The sequence below is a fragment of the Balaenoptera musculus genome, chromosome 9, assembly GCF_009873245.2.
Source record: "Balaenoptera musculus isolate JJ_BM4_2016_0621 chromosome 9, mBalMus1.pri.v3, whole genome shotgun sequence".
Lineage (NCBI taxonomy): Eukaryota > Metazoa > Chordata > Mammalia > Artiodactyla > Balaenopteridae > Balaenoptera > Balaenoptera musculus.
The window spans coordinates 33,525,610-33,544,285 of record NC_045793.1 but is presented as its reverse complement, the minus strand read 5'-3'; the positions used below and the strand labels follow the sequence as shown (position 1 = coordinate 33,544,285).

Below are 18,676 nucleotides of genomic sequence, written 5' to 3'. Positions count from 1 at the left end.
TTCAGGGATTTCCAGTTTGTAACTGCTGGCTAAGTCCTCTGCTGATTAAGAGGTACCCACTTCTGACCGCTGCCTTGTATTCTTGTTCTAGCATAGCCATTCCTGCTTCCGCCACCAAAAAAACCCCCAAACAAAACAGGAACGACAAACTAATTAATAACGATTTATTATTTTTAAAGCAATAAACAGTTTTTCCCTCCTAACGCAATCTTATGTGAAACCTCAGTGAACAAAGTAATTAAAAGTAGAACCGCTGTGATGAAACTGGAATGAGAAGTCTGGTAGCCCTGCAACCCCAAGGCACCTCTGCATACAGTTTAAAAAGTAACAGAAGCCTGTGAGCCCTCACCACCACCACCCCAGGAAAACCCCCAGCTTGCGAGGTCCCACGCATAGAACAGGAGGCCCTACACCCATGCTGGGCCCCAGCTGCTTGGGATGCTTGGGTGTTGTGGGTGGAGCTATCGAGGGAGAAAAATCACCAGCACCGATGGGGGAAAGCTTGCTTCTTCATCTTGCCTAAAATCCCGGCACTATTAAACCTCGGGCTCGTCTTACTGGGCCCACCCAGGGACCGACAGGGGGTGCAGTTGGCACCCTAAGGGTGCTGGCGGAAGGGAGCTCACCATGCTCCTAAAGCTTATTTACCAACACAGCAGCCTAGGCTTGACAGAATATTGAGGTGAAGATCTAGTTTTTAAGTTATATCGGAGTATTGGAAAGAAATTCGTGAGAAAAATGGAGAGCAAAGAATGAAGAATGTTATGACAGAAATGCATTCCCATTAAAAATTTGCATTTTTTTTTTAAAAAAGCTCATATCATGTTAATCTAAAATTTCATGGGGATTTCGAAAGGCTCATGGGGGAAAACATCCTGGTAAATGTATATGCCAATGGAGTATCCACAGGACCTTGTTATAATGATGGAAATTCTATTTCTTGCAAACGCTAATGCAGGCCTCCCTTTATATCTTGGTAAAGCTGATTGACAGAGTATAAAATTGCTTTTTAATCCAATTTAGGAAACAAAATGTGTAGTGGGTTTTAACATTTAAAAATGCTTGAAGCGTGGAAGCAGAAACTCAGAATACCCTGGCAGATTGTCTGTGATATTGTATATCAATGGTATATTTCAGAAATATTATTTCAATATAAGTTTTTTTGAATTGAGTCATGTTTTGTTCCAAAGCTTTTTTGCATTAGAGTAAGGAGAATGTATTGTGGAAATATGACCCAGAGAAAAATGAGCAGAAACCAGTTTTTAGCAATGTATGTCAGGAATAGAAAGTTTCTAAGAGGTCTCCTTCTTTAACGAAAACCACTGTAGCTGCTCCCACCAAGGTCACTCCCGCCACGGCCTCCCCAGCTCATCCTCTCTCATGTCTCCTGGGCATTTGGTCCCACTGACCACTTTTTCTGTCTGAGGTCATCTAGGCTCCTCGCCACCTTCTCCTGTGCCACTCCCGCCTTTCTGAGCACTCTTTGCCTGCAGCGCTTCCTCCCTGCTCACCCTCAGGTTGGTTCTCCTTTCCTGCTTGCAGCCCTCCTGGGAGACCTCATGTGCTCCCACTGCCTCAGCCTCTCCCCACACACCCAGACCCCTGTCTCCAGCTGCTCTCCCAGGCTCCAGACCTGCACATCTTCACTCCTCACTGCAGGCAGAGAAGTTTGGCAGGCACGACAGCTGCTTCTGTTACCTTCCCACTGCTAAGCCTTTTCCTCCTCTGGTGTCTTCATCTTAGTTAATGATCTCACATTATTCTAGTTTCCTAAACTAGAAATGTCACAGTGACCTTTGATTCCTTCTCTTGCCCTCAGATTCAGCCAGGCACCACGTCCAGGGGAAGTCCCCCTCCTCGGTTTCATCACCCCTCACTCAGACCATGACAGGAACTTTTTGACTTTGCTAACTTTAATCTCTTCCCTGTCGGGTGCTCCTACACGTGACTTGCCCATTTCTTTCAGAACCACAAACTGTACCAACTGACTTCTCAGTTGCCTACTGCAGAGGTTTTCAAACTGTCTCCCTAGGAGCCGTAAGGGTCTTCAGTCTTCTTGTGGGTCCCTCCCCCAAGATCCCCACAGTTTTGTTTTACGTCACTTGCACATTCTGTTTGATATTTCTTTTTTTTCCTTTGAACAAATTTTTCGGTGTCTCAAAGTTTGAAAACCACGGAATAACTCAGGGTGAAGGTCACACTCTGGAGCGTATCATGCAAGGCCTTTTACAACCACTTTTCCTGCTTCACTCCCTTGGAGAGTAGCATAACACCTGAGTTTCGGCGCAGGTTCCATCACATACAACTTGTGCAACCCAGGATGAGCTATTTAACTTCCCAAAGCGTCCATTTTTCCATCCGTAAAATAGGGATAATACTATCAGCTCCCTCACAGAGTTGTAAGGAGTTCCTGAGATAAGAAGCTTGACGCACGTTAGTGCTTCATCAGTGTTGGCAATTCCTGTCATGTTAGTACTCAAGCACCTCAAGGTTGCAAGCCCAGTGTGTCCTCTGATGCTTTGGTGCCCAGCCTTGCAGTGGCTTCTGCCTCCCCTCATCTTTACAGGTAAACCTTTGTTTATTTAGTGAGACTGACTCATATTTTCCTTTTTCTGTGAAGCTGTCCCGAGACAATGCTCCCCATTTGCTTCCTGGGTACTAAGTATAGACCTCTTACTAAGGCAGTCATCATGTTGAATTTTATTGTTTCTTTGTACACGTGTGCGTGCGCACACACACACTCCTACAAAGATTAGGGATTAGCAAGGGTAGTGACCTGACCTGATCATGTCCATGCCCTTGAGGTGAATTGTGGATGCGCCATATCTGTGCCCTTGGGGTAGACTGTGGGTGCTCCCACAGATGATCGTTAGAGAGCACTGTGGCCACTGCTGTATCTGTGCCCTTGGGGGACACTATGGCACTCCCATATCTTTCTTTGGGATATACTGTGAACACACCCATATTTTTTGAATGAAGCAAAGTAACTGATGAATAGATAAGTGAACCAGCAAGAAGCAGTTACCTTGAGAAGAGGACCCCTGAGTGGTACTACAGATCACCAGGTTGAATTTGGCATTTCAGCTTTGCTTTGTGTTTGTCTCCATACTGGTCAGTTGGTGACCCCTGGCAGCCAGTTCTCTTCAGCCGAACTGCTACTACTATAAAATTGCTGAAGTATTTTACCTAGAAACAGACTCAATCATCTGTGGGACACACATACACAAGAAATATAACCTCCACGGTAATTTAAATACTTCATTTTCTTGTTTGTTAACAAAAATAGCTACTATTTAGTGAATACTTATGTGCCAGGAACTGTGTGAATGCTTTACAAATATTATCCTATGTAATATTCAAAAGTTAAAACAGCAAGATGGATATTTTTATTATTCTGTTTTAACAGGTGGACAACCTGAGATTGAAACAAATTAAAGAACTTGTCCAAGGTCTCTTAGCGGAATAGTAGAAACAGGATTCAAACAGTGATGCAAAGGGGCAGAGGGCAGATGAGGGGAGGGGGCCGGGGCCGGGGAACTGCGCACCTCAGACTTCATCGCAGCGTGGCCTGAGCGAGCCGAGGTTCCTGCGTCATTTTTGTCCTATTCCAGCGTGCATGTTACTGAGTCCAGGGTGTGGACAGCATTGAAACTCAGAATATGTAGCATGTCTTCCAAGTAGCACTAGCTGTGTTCTCTGAACCCTTTACTGATGTTTTAAAAACATTTTTTTCTGGGCTCACAGCCTCTTTCAGAGCCAGTTGCACCAAAGCACTGTACACATACGAAAAATTGCTCTCTCTGGTTATCTTGTTTGTTTGTGTGGTTTGCTGTTTGTGTTCTTGATGCAAGTCTAGAAAATAGTTTTGTATTATATATATATATATATATATATACACACACACACACACATGCACGTATATATAGAGACAGAAAAAATATTAAAATGCTTATTATAGAAAACTTGGAAAGCATAGAAAAAGCACAAAAGAAATTAATCTTCCATAAAATCAAATATTTTGCCACCATTAACATTCAATCTGTGACCTTCCAATGCTTTTAATGCCTACAGGTACATTTGTATTACCAAAATCATAATCTGTATGATACACTTGGTCTTTTCCTTCATGATATGTCATGAACATTTCCTCCTGCTAGTAAATATTCTTCTACTACCTGACTTTGGGGAGCAATTTGATAGCCATCATCTAAATGTACTGTTGTTTAATTAATCTGTTCTTTCTCGTTTTGTTTACTCCTGTATTTTTGCCAGTGATTTTCATATGACATCTGCTGTTGTCAGTATTGAAATCCTAAAAGGGGGTATGGATTTTTTGGCATTAATATCTGTGTGAAGGGTAATCATGGGATCATGTTCACTCTAATTATTATAGACTTTTAAGAGCTTAACAAAAGAGACCTGAGCAGTCACGTGTGGTAGTCTGTGACAGGGCACATCTCTCCTGACAGGAGAGACGGCCTCTGCTCACAGACCTCCAGTAGGCACTACTCAGCTCCTCTTTGCCTGTTCTAACGTTGTATGTTCCTATCTTGGGCATAGGAACTAGATTCTGACACAAATAGATTTTGAAAAGTTCCTTCCGAAACCTTTAGAAGCCTTGCTTCAAGATCAATGTGATTTGAGAATCTGGGAAGGAAGTTAGAGGCAGGATGGCAAGCAAGATAGCGCAGGATGCTGGCTTAGCTAATAGAAGCCAAGTAACTATTGCAGCCAGGCAGGGAGTGTTCTCTGATTTGCAAGCTACAGTTATTCTAATTGATTTCTGCATACTTGTGGATAGGGATCTGCCCTCTTCCATTTATTTTTCTCTCAACAAGTAAGATGTGAAATGTTGCTCCATGCCTTTCTAATTTAAATGTTGCACATGTTGAGAACCGATCTTGCCAGCCATTTTAAGCCTGGCCAGAAACATAACACATTGTTGTTATTAGCCTTCATTATTTGGTTAGAGCCAACATTTTGTTTGGAACTATGCTGCAGTATAAATCTCCTTTATAGACATAACCTATTTCTGCCATAAAGTAGATGCGATGAGAAGGCAGCTGAGTTTCCTTGGTGAGTTGCTCTAGTTAGTCTCACGAGGCTGTTGAGGCCAGGGATGCTCATTTTGAGAGACTTCTTGGGAAATGAGATTCATGTTCTTGAGGACTTATAATTGAGCTGAGGAGAAGGACACACGGATAACTAATCTAAGGTGGTTTGTGAAAAGTGCACATATACAAAGATCAGAGGGAGCGTAGGGGAGAAAGAGAGCATTACCTCACGGCTCACACTGGGTGGCTATGGACGACGTCCTTGAAGCCATATGCACCACGTTCAGTCTGCAGGCTGAGTAAACCATCTGTCTCACACACACGTGCACTATTGCTTTCCAAATGTTATGTAGATGCCCTGGTGGCCAACAGTAGTTTTAAATGAATTCTTGTATCATTACTATTTATTGTAACTATTTGCCATACTGTGTATTTTTGATCAATAGATTCCACACTTACAGTTTCTATCATGGGCATCTGTGAAATTTTTTCATGTTAAAAATTGTTTCCGTTACTTCAGGATTAGAAACTTCCATTGTCTGAAGCAGTGCTGTCCACTAGGACTTTCTGTGATCACGGAAATGTCTCTACATTGTCCAGTAGGGTAGTCATTAACTCCATATAGCACTCGAGGACTTGAAATATGACTAGTGGGACTGAGGAACTGAATTTTTAATTTTATTTGATTTTAATTGATTTAAATTTAAATAGACACACATTAAATAGAGGCTACCATATTGGACAACACAGATCTAACATATCCCTTTGTAGATAATTTTCTAAAAATCCTCCCTCTTTCCCCAAGTTTCCTCTGCCACGCCCCTTCCTAGTTTGTTTAGACTTCTACCCACATGTGGGTGGCTGCCAGGCCTACTTCTTCTCAGGTGCTCCTATTCCTGAAGGTTCCTTAGCCCAAGAGAAGAGTTCTCTCACAGATGTGACTTTGAAAGCCTTTCCTAATCATAGAAATGAAAAGGAATGGTGTGCTCGCTTCGGCAGCACATATACTAAAATTGGAATGATACAGAGAAGATTAGCATGGGCCCTGCACAAGGATGAAATGCAAATTCGTGGACCGTTCCATATTTTTGAGGGCGTGAAGAAAAGGGAACCCTCCTGTGCCGTTGGTGGGAATGTAAATTGATACAGCCACTATGGAGAACAGTATGGAAGTTCCTTAAAAAGCTAAAAATAGAACTACCATAAGACCCAGCAATCCCACTATGGGGCATAAACCCTGAGAAAACCATAATTCAAAAAGAGTCATGTACCACAGTGTTCACTGCAGCTCTATTTACAATAGCCAGGACATGGAAGCAACCTAAGTGTCCATCAACAGATGAATGGATAAAGAAGATGTGGCACATATATACGATGGAATATTACTCAGCCATGAAAAGAAATGAAATGGAGGTATTTGTAATGAGGTGGATGGAGTTAGAGTCTGTCATACAGAGTGAAGTAAGTCAGAAAGAGAAAAACAAATACTGTATGCTAATGCACATATATGGAATCTAAGAAAAACGGTACTGATGAACCTAGTGGCAGGGCAGGAATGAAGACACAGGTGAAGAGAACGGACTTGAGGACACAGCGGGGGGAAGGGGAAGCTGGGACGAAGTGAGAGAGTGGCATTGACATATATACACCACCAAATGTAAAATGGATGGCTAGTGGGAAGCAGCCCCATAGCACAGGAAGATCAGCTCGGTGCTTTGTGACGGCCTAGAAGGGTGGGATAGGGAAGGTAGGAGGGAGCCGCAAGAGGGCGGGGATATGGGGATATATGTATACATATAGCTGATTCACTTTGTTGTATAGCAGAAACTAACACAACATTGTAAAGCAATTATACTCCAATAAAGATGTATAAAAAAAAAGTTGACTATTTGGTAGGCTATAAATAATTATTAGAAACTCAGAAGTCAAAATCTTATTCTAGGGCACTCATTAAGCAAGAAATTTTCCCTTTCCTTTGTTCTCCTGATGATTATTTAAAAAAATTAATAGAGTTCATAGCATTTTACAAGTTATGACTCTTGGGGCCTTCTAAAATCATCATGGGCAGTAGCAGCCTATGACATAATGGCTTCTATTAAGGTAAAATCACGAGACGATATATCTCTGAACACAAAATTCTCCTTTATATTTATATATTTATTATATCAATAGATACAGTGCTAGTTGGATTACTAGGTAATTCAAAATCGTTATTTTTCCCAAAAGATTTTTGTCGTTCACTGTTTTAAAACAAGATGAAGGAAGAAGGCGGTAACATGTAGAATTCAAAAAAGCGCATGAACTCATGCTTGAGGACCTCGCATCAAAATAATGAACACCTTTCATGGACCAGCCTGGGAAGACGTCTTCCTGTCGAGGAGGGCCTTCAAGCCCACGTGCTCCGCAAGTGTGAGGGCTGCTCTCCGCTGCTCTCGGGGTGGGCTCTCCCTTCCCGCTCTTCCTGCTTTGAGGCCTAAGGCTTGGAGCTTTCTTCAGATACCAGACCCAGCGCAAGGAAAGTTTCATTTGCTGAACCAAGAGGCCAGAATGTGTCCACCCGGCTCCTGCTGGGCGGTGCACCCCGACGCCAAGCATGCCAACAGGAGAGGAAGCTTAAAGGCCACTGCACCCCACGTGCCCAGTGTGTGAACCCACAGCGAGATGAGAGCGAAACATTGATGGGTGTCTTGTAACATCCATTCTGTGGATCCGGATTCTTCCACTCTTCACGCTCTTTCATAAATTTCCTCCGACAGATGAATCCACAGTTGTTTCTGACATTAAAATTGTTGGACATCTCTTCTCGTAACACCTCCTTTTGCTGTATTTGTGCTGTTTTCATGAAACACATACCTCTGTGGTCTGCTAATCTCCATTTTATAGGAGATGACTGGGTTGTTGTGACGGTGGTTGGTGGTGTGTGTGTGTGTGTGTGTTGGGGACGAATACAGAGGGGAGTTGGTGAGGAGTGGAGCACGGGGAACGCCAGCTGGCAAAGACAAGTGAGCATCTGCGAATATAAAATACCGGCCTGAATCTGCTTCCCTTTCTATTCTATAGTAAACGCAAAAGAATACAAACGGAAACTTAGTCTTCTGTGAGCCCCCAGAAAGAATATCCATTCTTGCCCTGCGCTCCTGAGACCCCTGAAGTGTTTTGGAAAGGAGCCGAAAGAACAATGTGGTTTGGGGTCTGTACTGCTCCCCTCTCTTGGGTCTTCCTGCGCCCAGGCTGCCACCCTTCCTCCTCCAGCACCTGAGCAGCTATGGGTGACCCTTTCCGCAGGACTAGAGCCTTCTCCTTGACAGATCTGTGAGGAGAAACTAATGGGCAGTGCTGGTCATCCTCAAGTCTCTCCAGTGTGGTTGGTTCAGTCATATGACTTCTTAACCTTCATGTGTTTGTTTTATGTATTTTCATTCTGGTTACAAAATTATACCAAATTATTGTGTCTTCTAAATTTTCCTTTTTGCTGTTTGAGTCTGTATATGTATATATATATATTTCTTTGATTAGAATATCTTAGCCTGAAAGCCTCTGATCTTCACTGTAGGAAACTAGTACAAGGCTAATTATCTGTCAGCAAACTTTGGATTGCTGGATGTTTCAGTAATTGCCTTCAAATGTAGTAATGAAGTTGCAGGTTTGATTAAATGCTTACGAGCGGCGGCTTTAGGGAAATCAACCTCTCCATTTTCAATATTGAATTCCAAATTACTGTGTATTAACACATCTGTCTCCTGCCTTTTTTTATTTCAGTACCTACTAGAAATGAAAAGCTTAATCCTGCCCCCAGAACATATCCTGAAGAGAGGGGACAGTGAAGCAATAGCATATGCGTTCTTTCATCTGGCACACTGGAAGAGGGTAGAAGGGGCTTTGAATCTTCTGCATTGTACGTGGGAAGGCAGTAAGTAATTTTCTTTCTTTCAAATGTTTTTAAAGCATGAAAAGATGCTAAAACTGTTTTTACCCTGAGTGTTCACGATGAATGATGAAGATTTGCGTATCTATAGCTCTCCTTCTCTGTGATATTCCATCACCCAGAGATGGTTAATTACTCAGGCTCTCTAGTTTCCCAGTGCTGGCAGGTGTTACTGTGGTGATCCCATCTCTGCAGCTCAAAAAGGCAAGTTTATACAGTGGATGGGGTGAGTCTGGGCTGTCCTGGCAGAGGAGCATTTTACAGCTGGAAAACCCTCTTTGGAGACCTGGACAGCCCCTCGGCACCATGGGAACCTTTGGCGTGGGGTCAGGCCTCGTGCTGGGCTCTGATGACCACTTCTGGATGGCCTTTCTGGGAGGGTTGGCTGAAGAGCCACAGTTACCCTCCAGGAGAGCTGGGTTAGCCAAACACAAACGAGCAGCGGTTATGCTTCAGAACACGAGCGGTGGCCGCTGGCCTCCAGTACGGTGGCAGGTGTAGCATTGTGCGTTAAGGGATAAATGCCTGTTAGATGGATGTGGGGATAAACTGATCTGAGCACGAGCTGGGCACCGTCATTCCGTGTAAGGAGAAACGGCTCTAACGGTGGGTGAGACGTGCTCCCTGCCCTGGAGAAGCATTTCATCCAGTTGGGAGGGGTAATCAGCAGCATGGAGCAGCTGCCCAGTGACTTTTCAGAAAGGAGAGGCCTGTGGAGGGGAGCAGTCATGGTTAACCTTATGGGTCATATGAGATTTGAACCAAGCCTTGAAGAACTGGGACGGTATTATAAGCAAGGACACTGTGAACAAATGCTAAGTGGTGGGGCTGTTGGGGAGAATGAAAATTAAGGAAAAAGGCTCAAGATTGTGGATTATTGGACCACATAGATATTAACACTCTGTTATCATTAATTTAAGCAAAACAAACACAACATGTAGCATGGGGTTTTTTTTCCCCCCCTCTCATGGGGAAAAGAAATATTAGAGTCTTCTGATAATTTTTCCTTAGTTCACTCCTACTCTGATCAGCCTCACAAATGAATGTCTTTTTAATCCCTTTCACTGTTTATCTTTGCTCCTTCCATTTTCATTTTGCTAATCTTCTGCTCTTCCCTTTTCCTGCCCTTCCCTAACCCAGCAGGAATCTAAACTGGTGCAGGAAGGGAGGGGGGCAGCCAAATGAGATGGAGTAAAAGTAACTTGACAGAGACTCAGGTTGATTGAAAGTTTTTTGTGTAGTTGTTTTGAAAATATTTCTTTAGAGAATTGATAGCGGGTCAAGTTAAATCATTTACTATTTATAACTTGAGGGCCATCGACTTGACCGATGTTTCTACCCCTGCTCTGTAAGTGTGGTAACGTACTCCCGGTGTCCTGGCCCTGCTATTTGGATATGTTAAGGCAGCACACTCTGCTCAGGGTGTGTGTGGACATGTATGCAGTCCCCTCTGGCCTGGGCTTCTTGTTGCATTTAAAGTGTTCTATCCAGATGAGACAAAAGGAATTTTTATTTAAACATGAGAAAGAGACAGAAAAAGCCCAGCAAGATTGAACATCAGAGGCCTCACCTAGTGTTAGTGGTGGTAAAATTAAATGGACAAACCGACTTAACCAAATAAGAACGTATTTATAGATCACGGTACCTTGGAAACATAGTAATAGAAGCTTATTGATTGGATCTAATTGATAAGAAAGTTACCACTCCTATAGAAAAGGTCAAAAGCGGGTGGGCAGAAGTGATGAAGACACAGTGTTAGGAATGGCATAACTATTAAAAAAAAAACCATGAGGAAATTCTGTTTGGAAATTAGTTACCCATATAATCATATAACAATAGGGAGATGCTCTGGAGCAACTGGGAAGGACAGTGAGATCCTGAGAAATGTGAAGTCACATAGTGAACCCCACATCAAGCAGTGTAGTACCTCTGGGGGGATGTAGTTACCTCAAATTAGATGGGTGGAACACTTTATTAGAATAAAAAGAAGGGGTGAGTTTTTTGTTTTGGTTTTTTTGTTTCTTTGTTTAACATCTTTATTAGAGTATAATTGCTTTACAATGGTGTGTCGTTTCTGCTTTATAACAAAGTGAATCAGCTATACGTATACATATGTCCCATCTCTTCCCTCTTGCATCTCCCTCCCTCCCACCCTCCCTATCTAGGTGGTCACAAAGCACCGAGCTGATCTCCCTGTGCTATGCGGCTGCTTCCCACTAGCTACCTATTTTACATTTGGTAGCGTATATATGTCCATGCCACTCTCTCACTTTGTCCCAGCTTACCCTTCCCCCTCCCCGTATCCTCACGTCCGTTCTCTAGTAGGTAGGGGTGAGTTTTTAGACATGAAACAGTGTGGCAAGGTAGTCAGGGGCCTATAGGAAAGACAAATTCAGCATCTGATCCTTATAGATAATTAAGAACCAGGAAGTTACGCTGCTGTCCAGTTTTCATAAAGAGAGCCATACCATTCAGTTTTAGAAAGAAAAGAGAACCATGAGAGTGCTTACCAGGTGCTGATTGCCTTGGAGGATCCCAAGAACCTTGAAGAGTGTTTGTGTACCAGTGTAACTCACAGAGGGTTTGTATTTCCATCATTTCATGGACTCCTGATAAATTTCTGAGTTAGGCAGGACAGAGATGGCCATCTTAGTTGATCAAGAGAGGCACAGGTTCATTGAGGCGAGTAACGTGCTGAACGTCCTGCCAGCACTGTTGGTAGAGCCAGGTTCGCTTTTTCTTCACTGCTCTTTTCTATAATACCAGCTATTTAAGCCTTTCCTGAATAGATTAAGGTTAAGAGGATCAGGCATCTCTGAAACATTTGTTTAGAAGCCCTCAGTTTACACCACTGCTTACAGACTGGGGTATACCTATGCCCTTTCTAGTGTTATGAAAGTTAATCATTCTATATAAAATTATATTTTCGTTGTTAAATATTGACATAAACATTTTCACTATAGAATGAGCCCAATTCTATAAAAAAATACATCCTATATATAAACAAAGGTGTAAGAGACTGGAAATAAATACATCTGTAAGTAGATTTTAAGTGATTTTTTTTTCCTATTTGTATTTTTCAAACTTTCTACAACAAGCATATATATTTTCTACAAGCATAAATATGCATGTGTATATATGTGTGTGTGTATATATGTATATGCATGTATTTAGAAAAATAATCTTTCATTACAAACAGTTTTGGTCTTTTTTCAAAAACTATAAAAAAGCTATAAATCTGTCTTGCAATTTAGAAGAAAGAATTACCACTCCAACTTTAGATAATTGTGTGTAATTGGTTGACAGACCTTCTAGATCTGTGTCCATTCTAAGTTAAATGGAGGCATCAGGGCTCTGGATTTTAAATCAAAAGGACTTGGATTAGAATTCTGACTTAGCTACCTATTAACTGGTATTAACGTACCCATTTTTTGAAAACTGTGAAGCGCTGAAGATACTGAATGCCATCACCCCATCCCAGATTAGTGGGCTTCAGGGCAGTTGCCCTCAGGGCGGCTACAGTACCAGAACCGCTCCCTCTCCCTCTCTGAGGTCAGTGGGGCTCCCCTAGACGGCCTGTGCCTGAGCGCAGGAGGCTGCACTTCCTCCAGTTCACCACTGGGTGCCGCATTTTGACATCTCCAGCCTCAGGGTCTAGGTTTTTGCCTTTAAATCATTTTTTTCTTCATTCTGAAATTTAAGGCCATTCCCCAACTCCCTTCCAGTTTCCCCTTTTCATTAGAAAGATGATTCAGGGAGGAAGGTAACAGTGCCTCATTTCACCAGGTTCCATGTTAAAAGTGAGTATTCTTTTAAAAAGTCAGTTTATCTTTTAGAAAAAATTTTAAAAGCCTGACTTATGTCAAAAGTGTTAGTTAGGGGTAGGGATGAGGTATATTTTTCTTTGCTTTTTAATGAGTTTATTATGTTGGAGCATTAGTCATCTTGTGGAATTAAGTGAGTTTCCTACCAATCAGGCTGAAATAACTCACATTTTTGTTAAAACCCCAAAGTCCAGCTGATGCATGGCAGAGATTGTTTGGGTTTGAAACATATGGTGGTTTAAAAAGAAAAAAACACAAAGAAAATGGAGTCCTCAACCACAAATACATCAGCATTTCAAAGGTTTGTAAAATATTTGATTCATCACTGTCCCAGCCCCTGAAATTACACAATATGTTCCTCAAAGTCAAGATAATGAAGAAATGGGGAAAGTTTTAATTTATAAGATTTAAAAATATGTTTCTTAGTTCATTACACAGCTGCCACATTATCTGAATTATATTTATTTTAAACACTGTAGGTTCTGGTTACGCTCACACACGTGCACACACACGACTGCAAATATGTGTTGAATGTAAAAAACATATATGAGGGCTTCCCTGGTGGCGCAGTGGTTGAGAATCCGCCTGCCAGTGCAGGGGACACGGGTTCGAGCCCTGGTCTGGGAAGATCCCACATGCCGCGGAGCGACTAGGCCCGTGAGCCACAGTTGCTGAGCCTGCGCATCTGGAGCCTGTGCTCCGCAACAAGAGAGGCCGAGATAGTGAAAGGCCCGCGCACCGCGATGAAGAGTGGCCCCCGCTTGCCGCAACTAGAGAAAGCCCTCGCACAGAAACTTAGACCCAACACAGCCAAAAATAAAATAAATAAAATTAAAAAAAAAAAAACCAAACTGCTAAAAAAAAAAATATATATATATATATATAAATGAGGGATCTCATTTGAATTGTGTCTTATTTACAATGGTATTGCGCCTTATGGGGCCCTATTTTAAAGGGCACATCTTCTATTTACCTGTATTAAATACTGATGTGGCCTTATCTCCCTTCTACCTTGATCTTTTCAGGGCTCTGTTTTGGCTGTATTTATTTTATAAAGCAGAATAGTCTGCTGACCACAACTATGAACTTTAAGATTTAATTTTCAGGTCCTATATATCAGAAGGCTAGAATGCCATGGGGTAAATCACTTAGCTTTTCTTTGTTTCCATTTTTTCCACTTGATCAAGTAAGACTCTTTATTTTCTTTTTGGAGATTTTTTTTCCAAAGAATTCACTAAATAATGTATAAGATTTGAAGGTGGTGTTTTTTAGGGGGACTAGGCAAAGTATTTCCTTTGAGAGGAGAAAATGGTCCATTGTTGAAGCAAAGGATGAGATTCTGATTCTAATTTATTCTCTTTGAACCTGATGGTAAATGCTACTTGCTGTAAGATGTGGTCCTTAGGGCATTTCCTCTAACCAAACCTTTCCTCCAAAAGCCTGGCACCTTTGGGACTGCTAAAGAGAAATTCTTCCACCCCTCACCCCATAGATCTAAGGCTAAATTTTATAATTTAGGAGAAAACAATGGCCAGCTAAAGTCCCTGGCCATAGCCAACTTAACACTAGTAGCTGGACTCCAAATATTATTCAACGCTTCCCCACCTACTGCCCAGTAGAACCAGCTTGCTCCTTTCAGTTATTCAGTTTTGAGCAGCTGACCGTAATTTGGATCCACTGGGGTTTTTAAAGGGAAAAATTCTGTCTCTGCCCTATTGTGCATTAACTTATTCATTCCTTTATTCAGTTAACATTTATTGAGTCCCTCCTTTGTGCCAGGCATTCTTTTGGGGATACCAAGATGAGTCAGACTCTGAAACGCTTCGAGAGAAACATTAATGTGTGTGTGTGTGTCTGTGTGTGTGTGTGTATACACATATTCTCACATATACATACACACACATATATAATATATAGTGTGGATACAAGCAGTGCTATCGTGGAAGCAGGAACAGAGTGTTATAGAGTGTTGCAGGTCACTAACAAATTAGTGAATCTGCTATAAAACTCTAGAAGTTTTCTTCAGAATTGGAATGGAACATCATGTAATCTAACCAAAGGAAAGTGGTTTTCCCAAGGCCATATAAGTAGATAGTGAAAAAACGTGGATCAGAACCCAGGCTTCTGACTTTTGAATTTTCCTTATTGTGCCCAAAGCCTCACAAAAGACAAAGAGCCTTTATGGCCAGTTGCCTGCATTACAGTCAAAAGTGAGAACATAAAATGTGTATTTTGATGAAAGTTTTCTGTTCTATCATTTGCACTTCTAATTGTTCACAAACAAGCAGCATTTTTACTTATAAGCTAGAGTACGACCTGTTAGAGAAAGTAGGAACGTGGGGTTCGTGGAAAGGCACGGTAAAGAGAAAACTAACTTTCATTGAGCAGTCAGGCACTATGTGTTGACCTCCGCTGTCACACTTAGTCCCTTGAACAGCCTCTCGAGGTCCTTGGTGTTCTCATTTTTACGGCCGAAGAGATTGGACACAGATTAATGACCCACCCAAAGTCATACAGTTGTCAGCCTGGTCAAGTTTGACTCATCCTGAGCTGTCACCTCCACCACTCTGCTATTAGGTATGCGCTATCACAGGGGGACTTTCACGCTTGTTTTCATGATTATTGGCTCATCTGTTTCCCACCCTGAGTGGTCAGCTCCATCAGGGCAGGGACAGTGCGTACTTGGCTACCTTTCTATCGCTGCTGCACGAGGAAGGCACTCAACATTTTGACCATGTAGAGCTGGGATTCGAACTCAGTTCTTGCTATTGCAAGGGGTCTGTTCTCTGAGATCCTCTTTGAAAAGGCAACATAGACAAAGTATCAGACATCACCTTCTATCCTTGTCTACGTTGTGGACAGGATGAGAGCTCATTAGAAGTCACTGGGAAAATCAGGAATTAATTTGTTCATGTATCCATCCTTCTGTTCATTCTTTGGTTCTGTTGATTCTTTCTCCAGTATTGGTCGAGTCTCTGATCGGCACAGCACTGATAGGCTTGGTGCCTAGAAAACGTGTCTGGGCAGGGGTGGAAGGCAGCTGTGTAATGCCTCACATGTCATTGTGGAGAGCCTGCTGTGTTCATCAAGTAGTTCCCAGTTTCATTTTGCCTCTCCCACAAAGGCACAATAGAAACCAAGGTAGGGGAGGGGATGGCACAAAAGGAAAATGCAACAATGCCACTTGTGTCCCATGTATTAACTCTGAGTGGTCCAGGTTTTTTGTTTTGTTTCATTTTTAACCAAATACATGTACATTTTTAATTCCTCTGAAGTGTATGTTTTTTCAGACGAAGATTTTTCAGGAGGTTTTTAGTCACTCATGAAGTAGATCAAATTCATAAAATAGTTCAAATGACCTTTTTTCCATTCTTACTTGCCCTGCTAAATCAGTGTGTTACTACTTGCACTTGCAAAAGTTCTGGACATTCGGCTAAAGCCACGAGGTTCTTGTGGAGCAGTTATGTGTCTTTGCAGTGAAAGGGACCAGGAGGTGGGAGGTGCAGCTGGCCCGGCTCATGCAGTGCCTCCTCCCGTTCTTTGCAGACCTCCACTGCTTATCGCACACTTTGCTGGGCCCCGCACAGCAGGGTGGACCAAGGATAGAATTGCAAACAGAAATTGTGCTTGCTTTTGTTTAGTGAAGCCAAAAGTCTTAATATTATTTTATGAACTTGATGTAAATGACAACTGACATGAGAATGAGCAATTTTAAGAGCACATAAGCATCTTTACAATCCCAGGGGTTGGGGGCAGAGGACAGTACAAAAAGTGTGTCTGTGTGTTTGTGTGTGTATTCTTTTTTGAGTCATATATAATCAGTGCCTTCACCCTCTCCAAAAACACCAGGACTGATTAGAAGAAGGAAAAGACTAACTTGATGCACAAAATTTGTATGCATGCCAAATACTGGAGTAAAAAATATTTGGCATCTGACTGAAGAGACACCAAGCAACCATTTGATGTCTATGGTTGAACACTCTCAAGATCTTGCACTCCTATATTTCATTTAAAAAATTGCTCCCCGAAGTGCAAACTGACTTCAGTTTTGAACAAAATTTAGCATTCAAATTTATAGCCACTTTGAAAACGGAGGGTTTATTTATATCATATGAACCTGAACAGATTCTTAATTACAGCAGCCCTAGTGCACATGGAGAATCTGGATTTCAAAAAAAAAAAAACTTCCACATAGGTTTTTCTACATTTTTGGGATGCTTTCATAGCAGCCATCATTCATGGGAAATAGTATTAAAATCCTGCCATATTGCAGTTTAAATTTAAACGCACTGCTTCCCAGTAGAGAGTTTAGTGTATCCTATAAAGGCACTAAATGGATTTTTTTGGTTTTGTAATTTTTTCCCTTCTCTTGCAAGCCTAATTCTACTGAGAGAGCTGCTGGTGCCTTTGAGTAATCTTTGTGTGTTAACAACCTGTACAGGGAACGCCTCTCTTGCTCGTTGTAATGGGCAAAAGTCATCTTGGTTTGCATGAAAGAAAAGGTCTGATTGAACTAGGGTGAGCCTTTCATTTTAAGAAGAGTTAAAGTCTGGGGTGTTTTTAATGTTTTAATCTCTGTTTAAGAGGTTTCTGTTATGAGAGGAAAATTGATAACATTTTTACCTCAGCCAACTGCCAGCAAACTGGCTCTGCTCTAATCCCACGTTTATAGTGATTTATATTCTCCGTGGCAATGTGCTGTAACCTCAGAGTGATACCACTGTGGTGTAGATTGACTGCATTCCAAATGCTGGAATCACATACATAATGTTTTTACTTTTAAATAATATTCAGACACCAGAATAAATACCATATGTGCACTGATGCTGGTTACAATGGAACCTTGTCATTTCTTGTGAGGGAGAACATTCTTTGTTTCTGATTTCTGTTTGAAATAAGTATGCAAAAGATAAATATGTACATTGACAGCATTTTGAGAAGGCTCAGGTAATTACACAGCTGAGGATGTAGCTAGGAGTCCTTGAAATGTAGCATTTAAGACTGAAAGGCTGCTGTGTTGCCACCATCCCTTTCTGACACACATGAAGGCAAGGACTGTAATCTGACATTCCCAGTGTAGGGTTTAGTTTTTATATTTTATAGCTACAGCATGCTGTAGTTACCGGACATCTGTTGAAGAAAAATTACCTGAAGTACTGTTCACAGAAACAGTGAGACTAACGTGCTGATGACCTCGTAACAGGGAGAGTAACACACGTGATAACGGGAAGAGATGGATTGATTGGAAAGTCATAATTCAGCGTGAGACCTAATGTTATCTGATGCCACAAAACCAGAACTTACGCGGCCTGATATCATCAAAATACAGATAATCAATCTCTCCAGATCCATTTTTTTCCCCACATGATGTTGAAGATTTAAAAGTTTCATAAAGTTTAGAAATACCTCCCAAGTCATGCATTTTTAGGTTCTTGTTTTCATCCATCTTGGTTGGAATTCTAATCCACCTAGACATATTTTTAAAATAGACATGCTAGAATGCCTTTCATATTTGTGCATCTGTGACACGATCCAACAAGTCAGTCCACGTTTGCTTCTTGGGGAAGCATTTCAGTACAGGTTTGCGTTATTACCATCAGGTGAGCTATATTGAATTAGTGCTTATGACGTTTTCATAATATTTTGTAGATGAGGAAACCCCGGGCATTGGAATTGATGGCTTTCCGTACTCCTCTGCACCCCCATTCCCCACCCAGTTTTGTGAGGTTCGCCCAGAATATATAGTGTGAGGTTAATGTGTGAGGCATACATCATAATGCATCTCTGACAGCTTATCTGTCACATGACTCAGAGTTTGGGTAAGTCTTGCCTCCTTTCTGGGAGCTATTTGTAGAAGTGTTCACCATTATAAA

The 18,676-nt window shown here is 41.8% G+C and overlaps 1 protein-coding gene and 1 non-coding gene across 7 annotated transcripts in view; both read left to right on the top strand.

The window, feature by feature from the left end:
* Nucleotides 1–18,676, top strand: part of ST7 (suppression of tumorigenicity 7) — a 262,861-nt gene that overhangs the window by 233,411 nt on the left and 10,774 nt on the right. For 5 of the 6 annotated variants that reach the window (XM_036863758.1, XM_036863755.1, XM_036863759.1 and 2 more), the window contains one exon: nucleotides 8,814–8,964. In XM_036863758.1, the coding sequence (XP_036719653.1) occupies nucleotides 8,814–8,964 (151 nt within the window). Of the gene's footprint in view, nucleotides 1–8,813; nucleotides 8,965–18,676 lie in introns of those variants that run through there. The other variant, XM_036863760.1, reaches the window with a different exon arrangement.
* LOC118901404 lies at nucleotides 6,038–6,144 on the top strand. Its single transcript, XR_005021377.1, has one exon. It is a non-coding gene; the product is annotated as a U6 spliceosomal RNA (small nuclear RNA).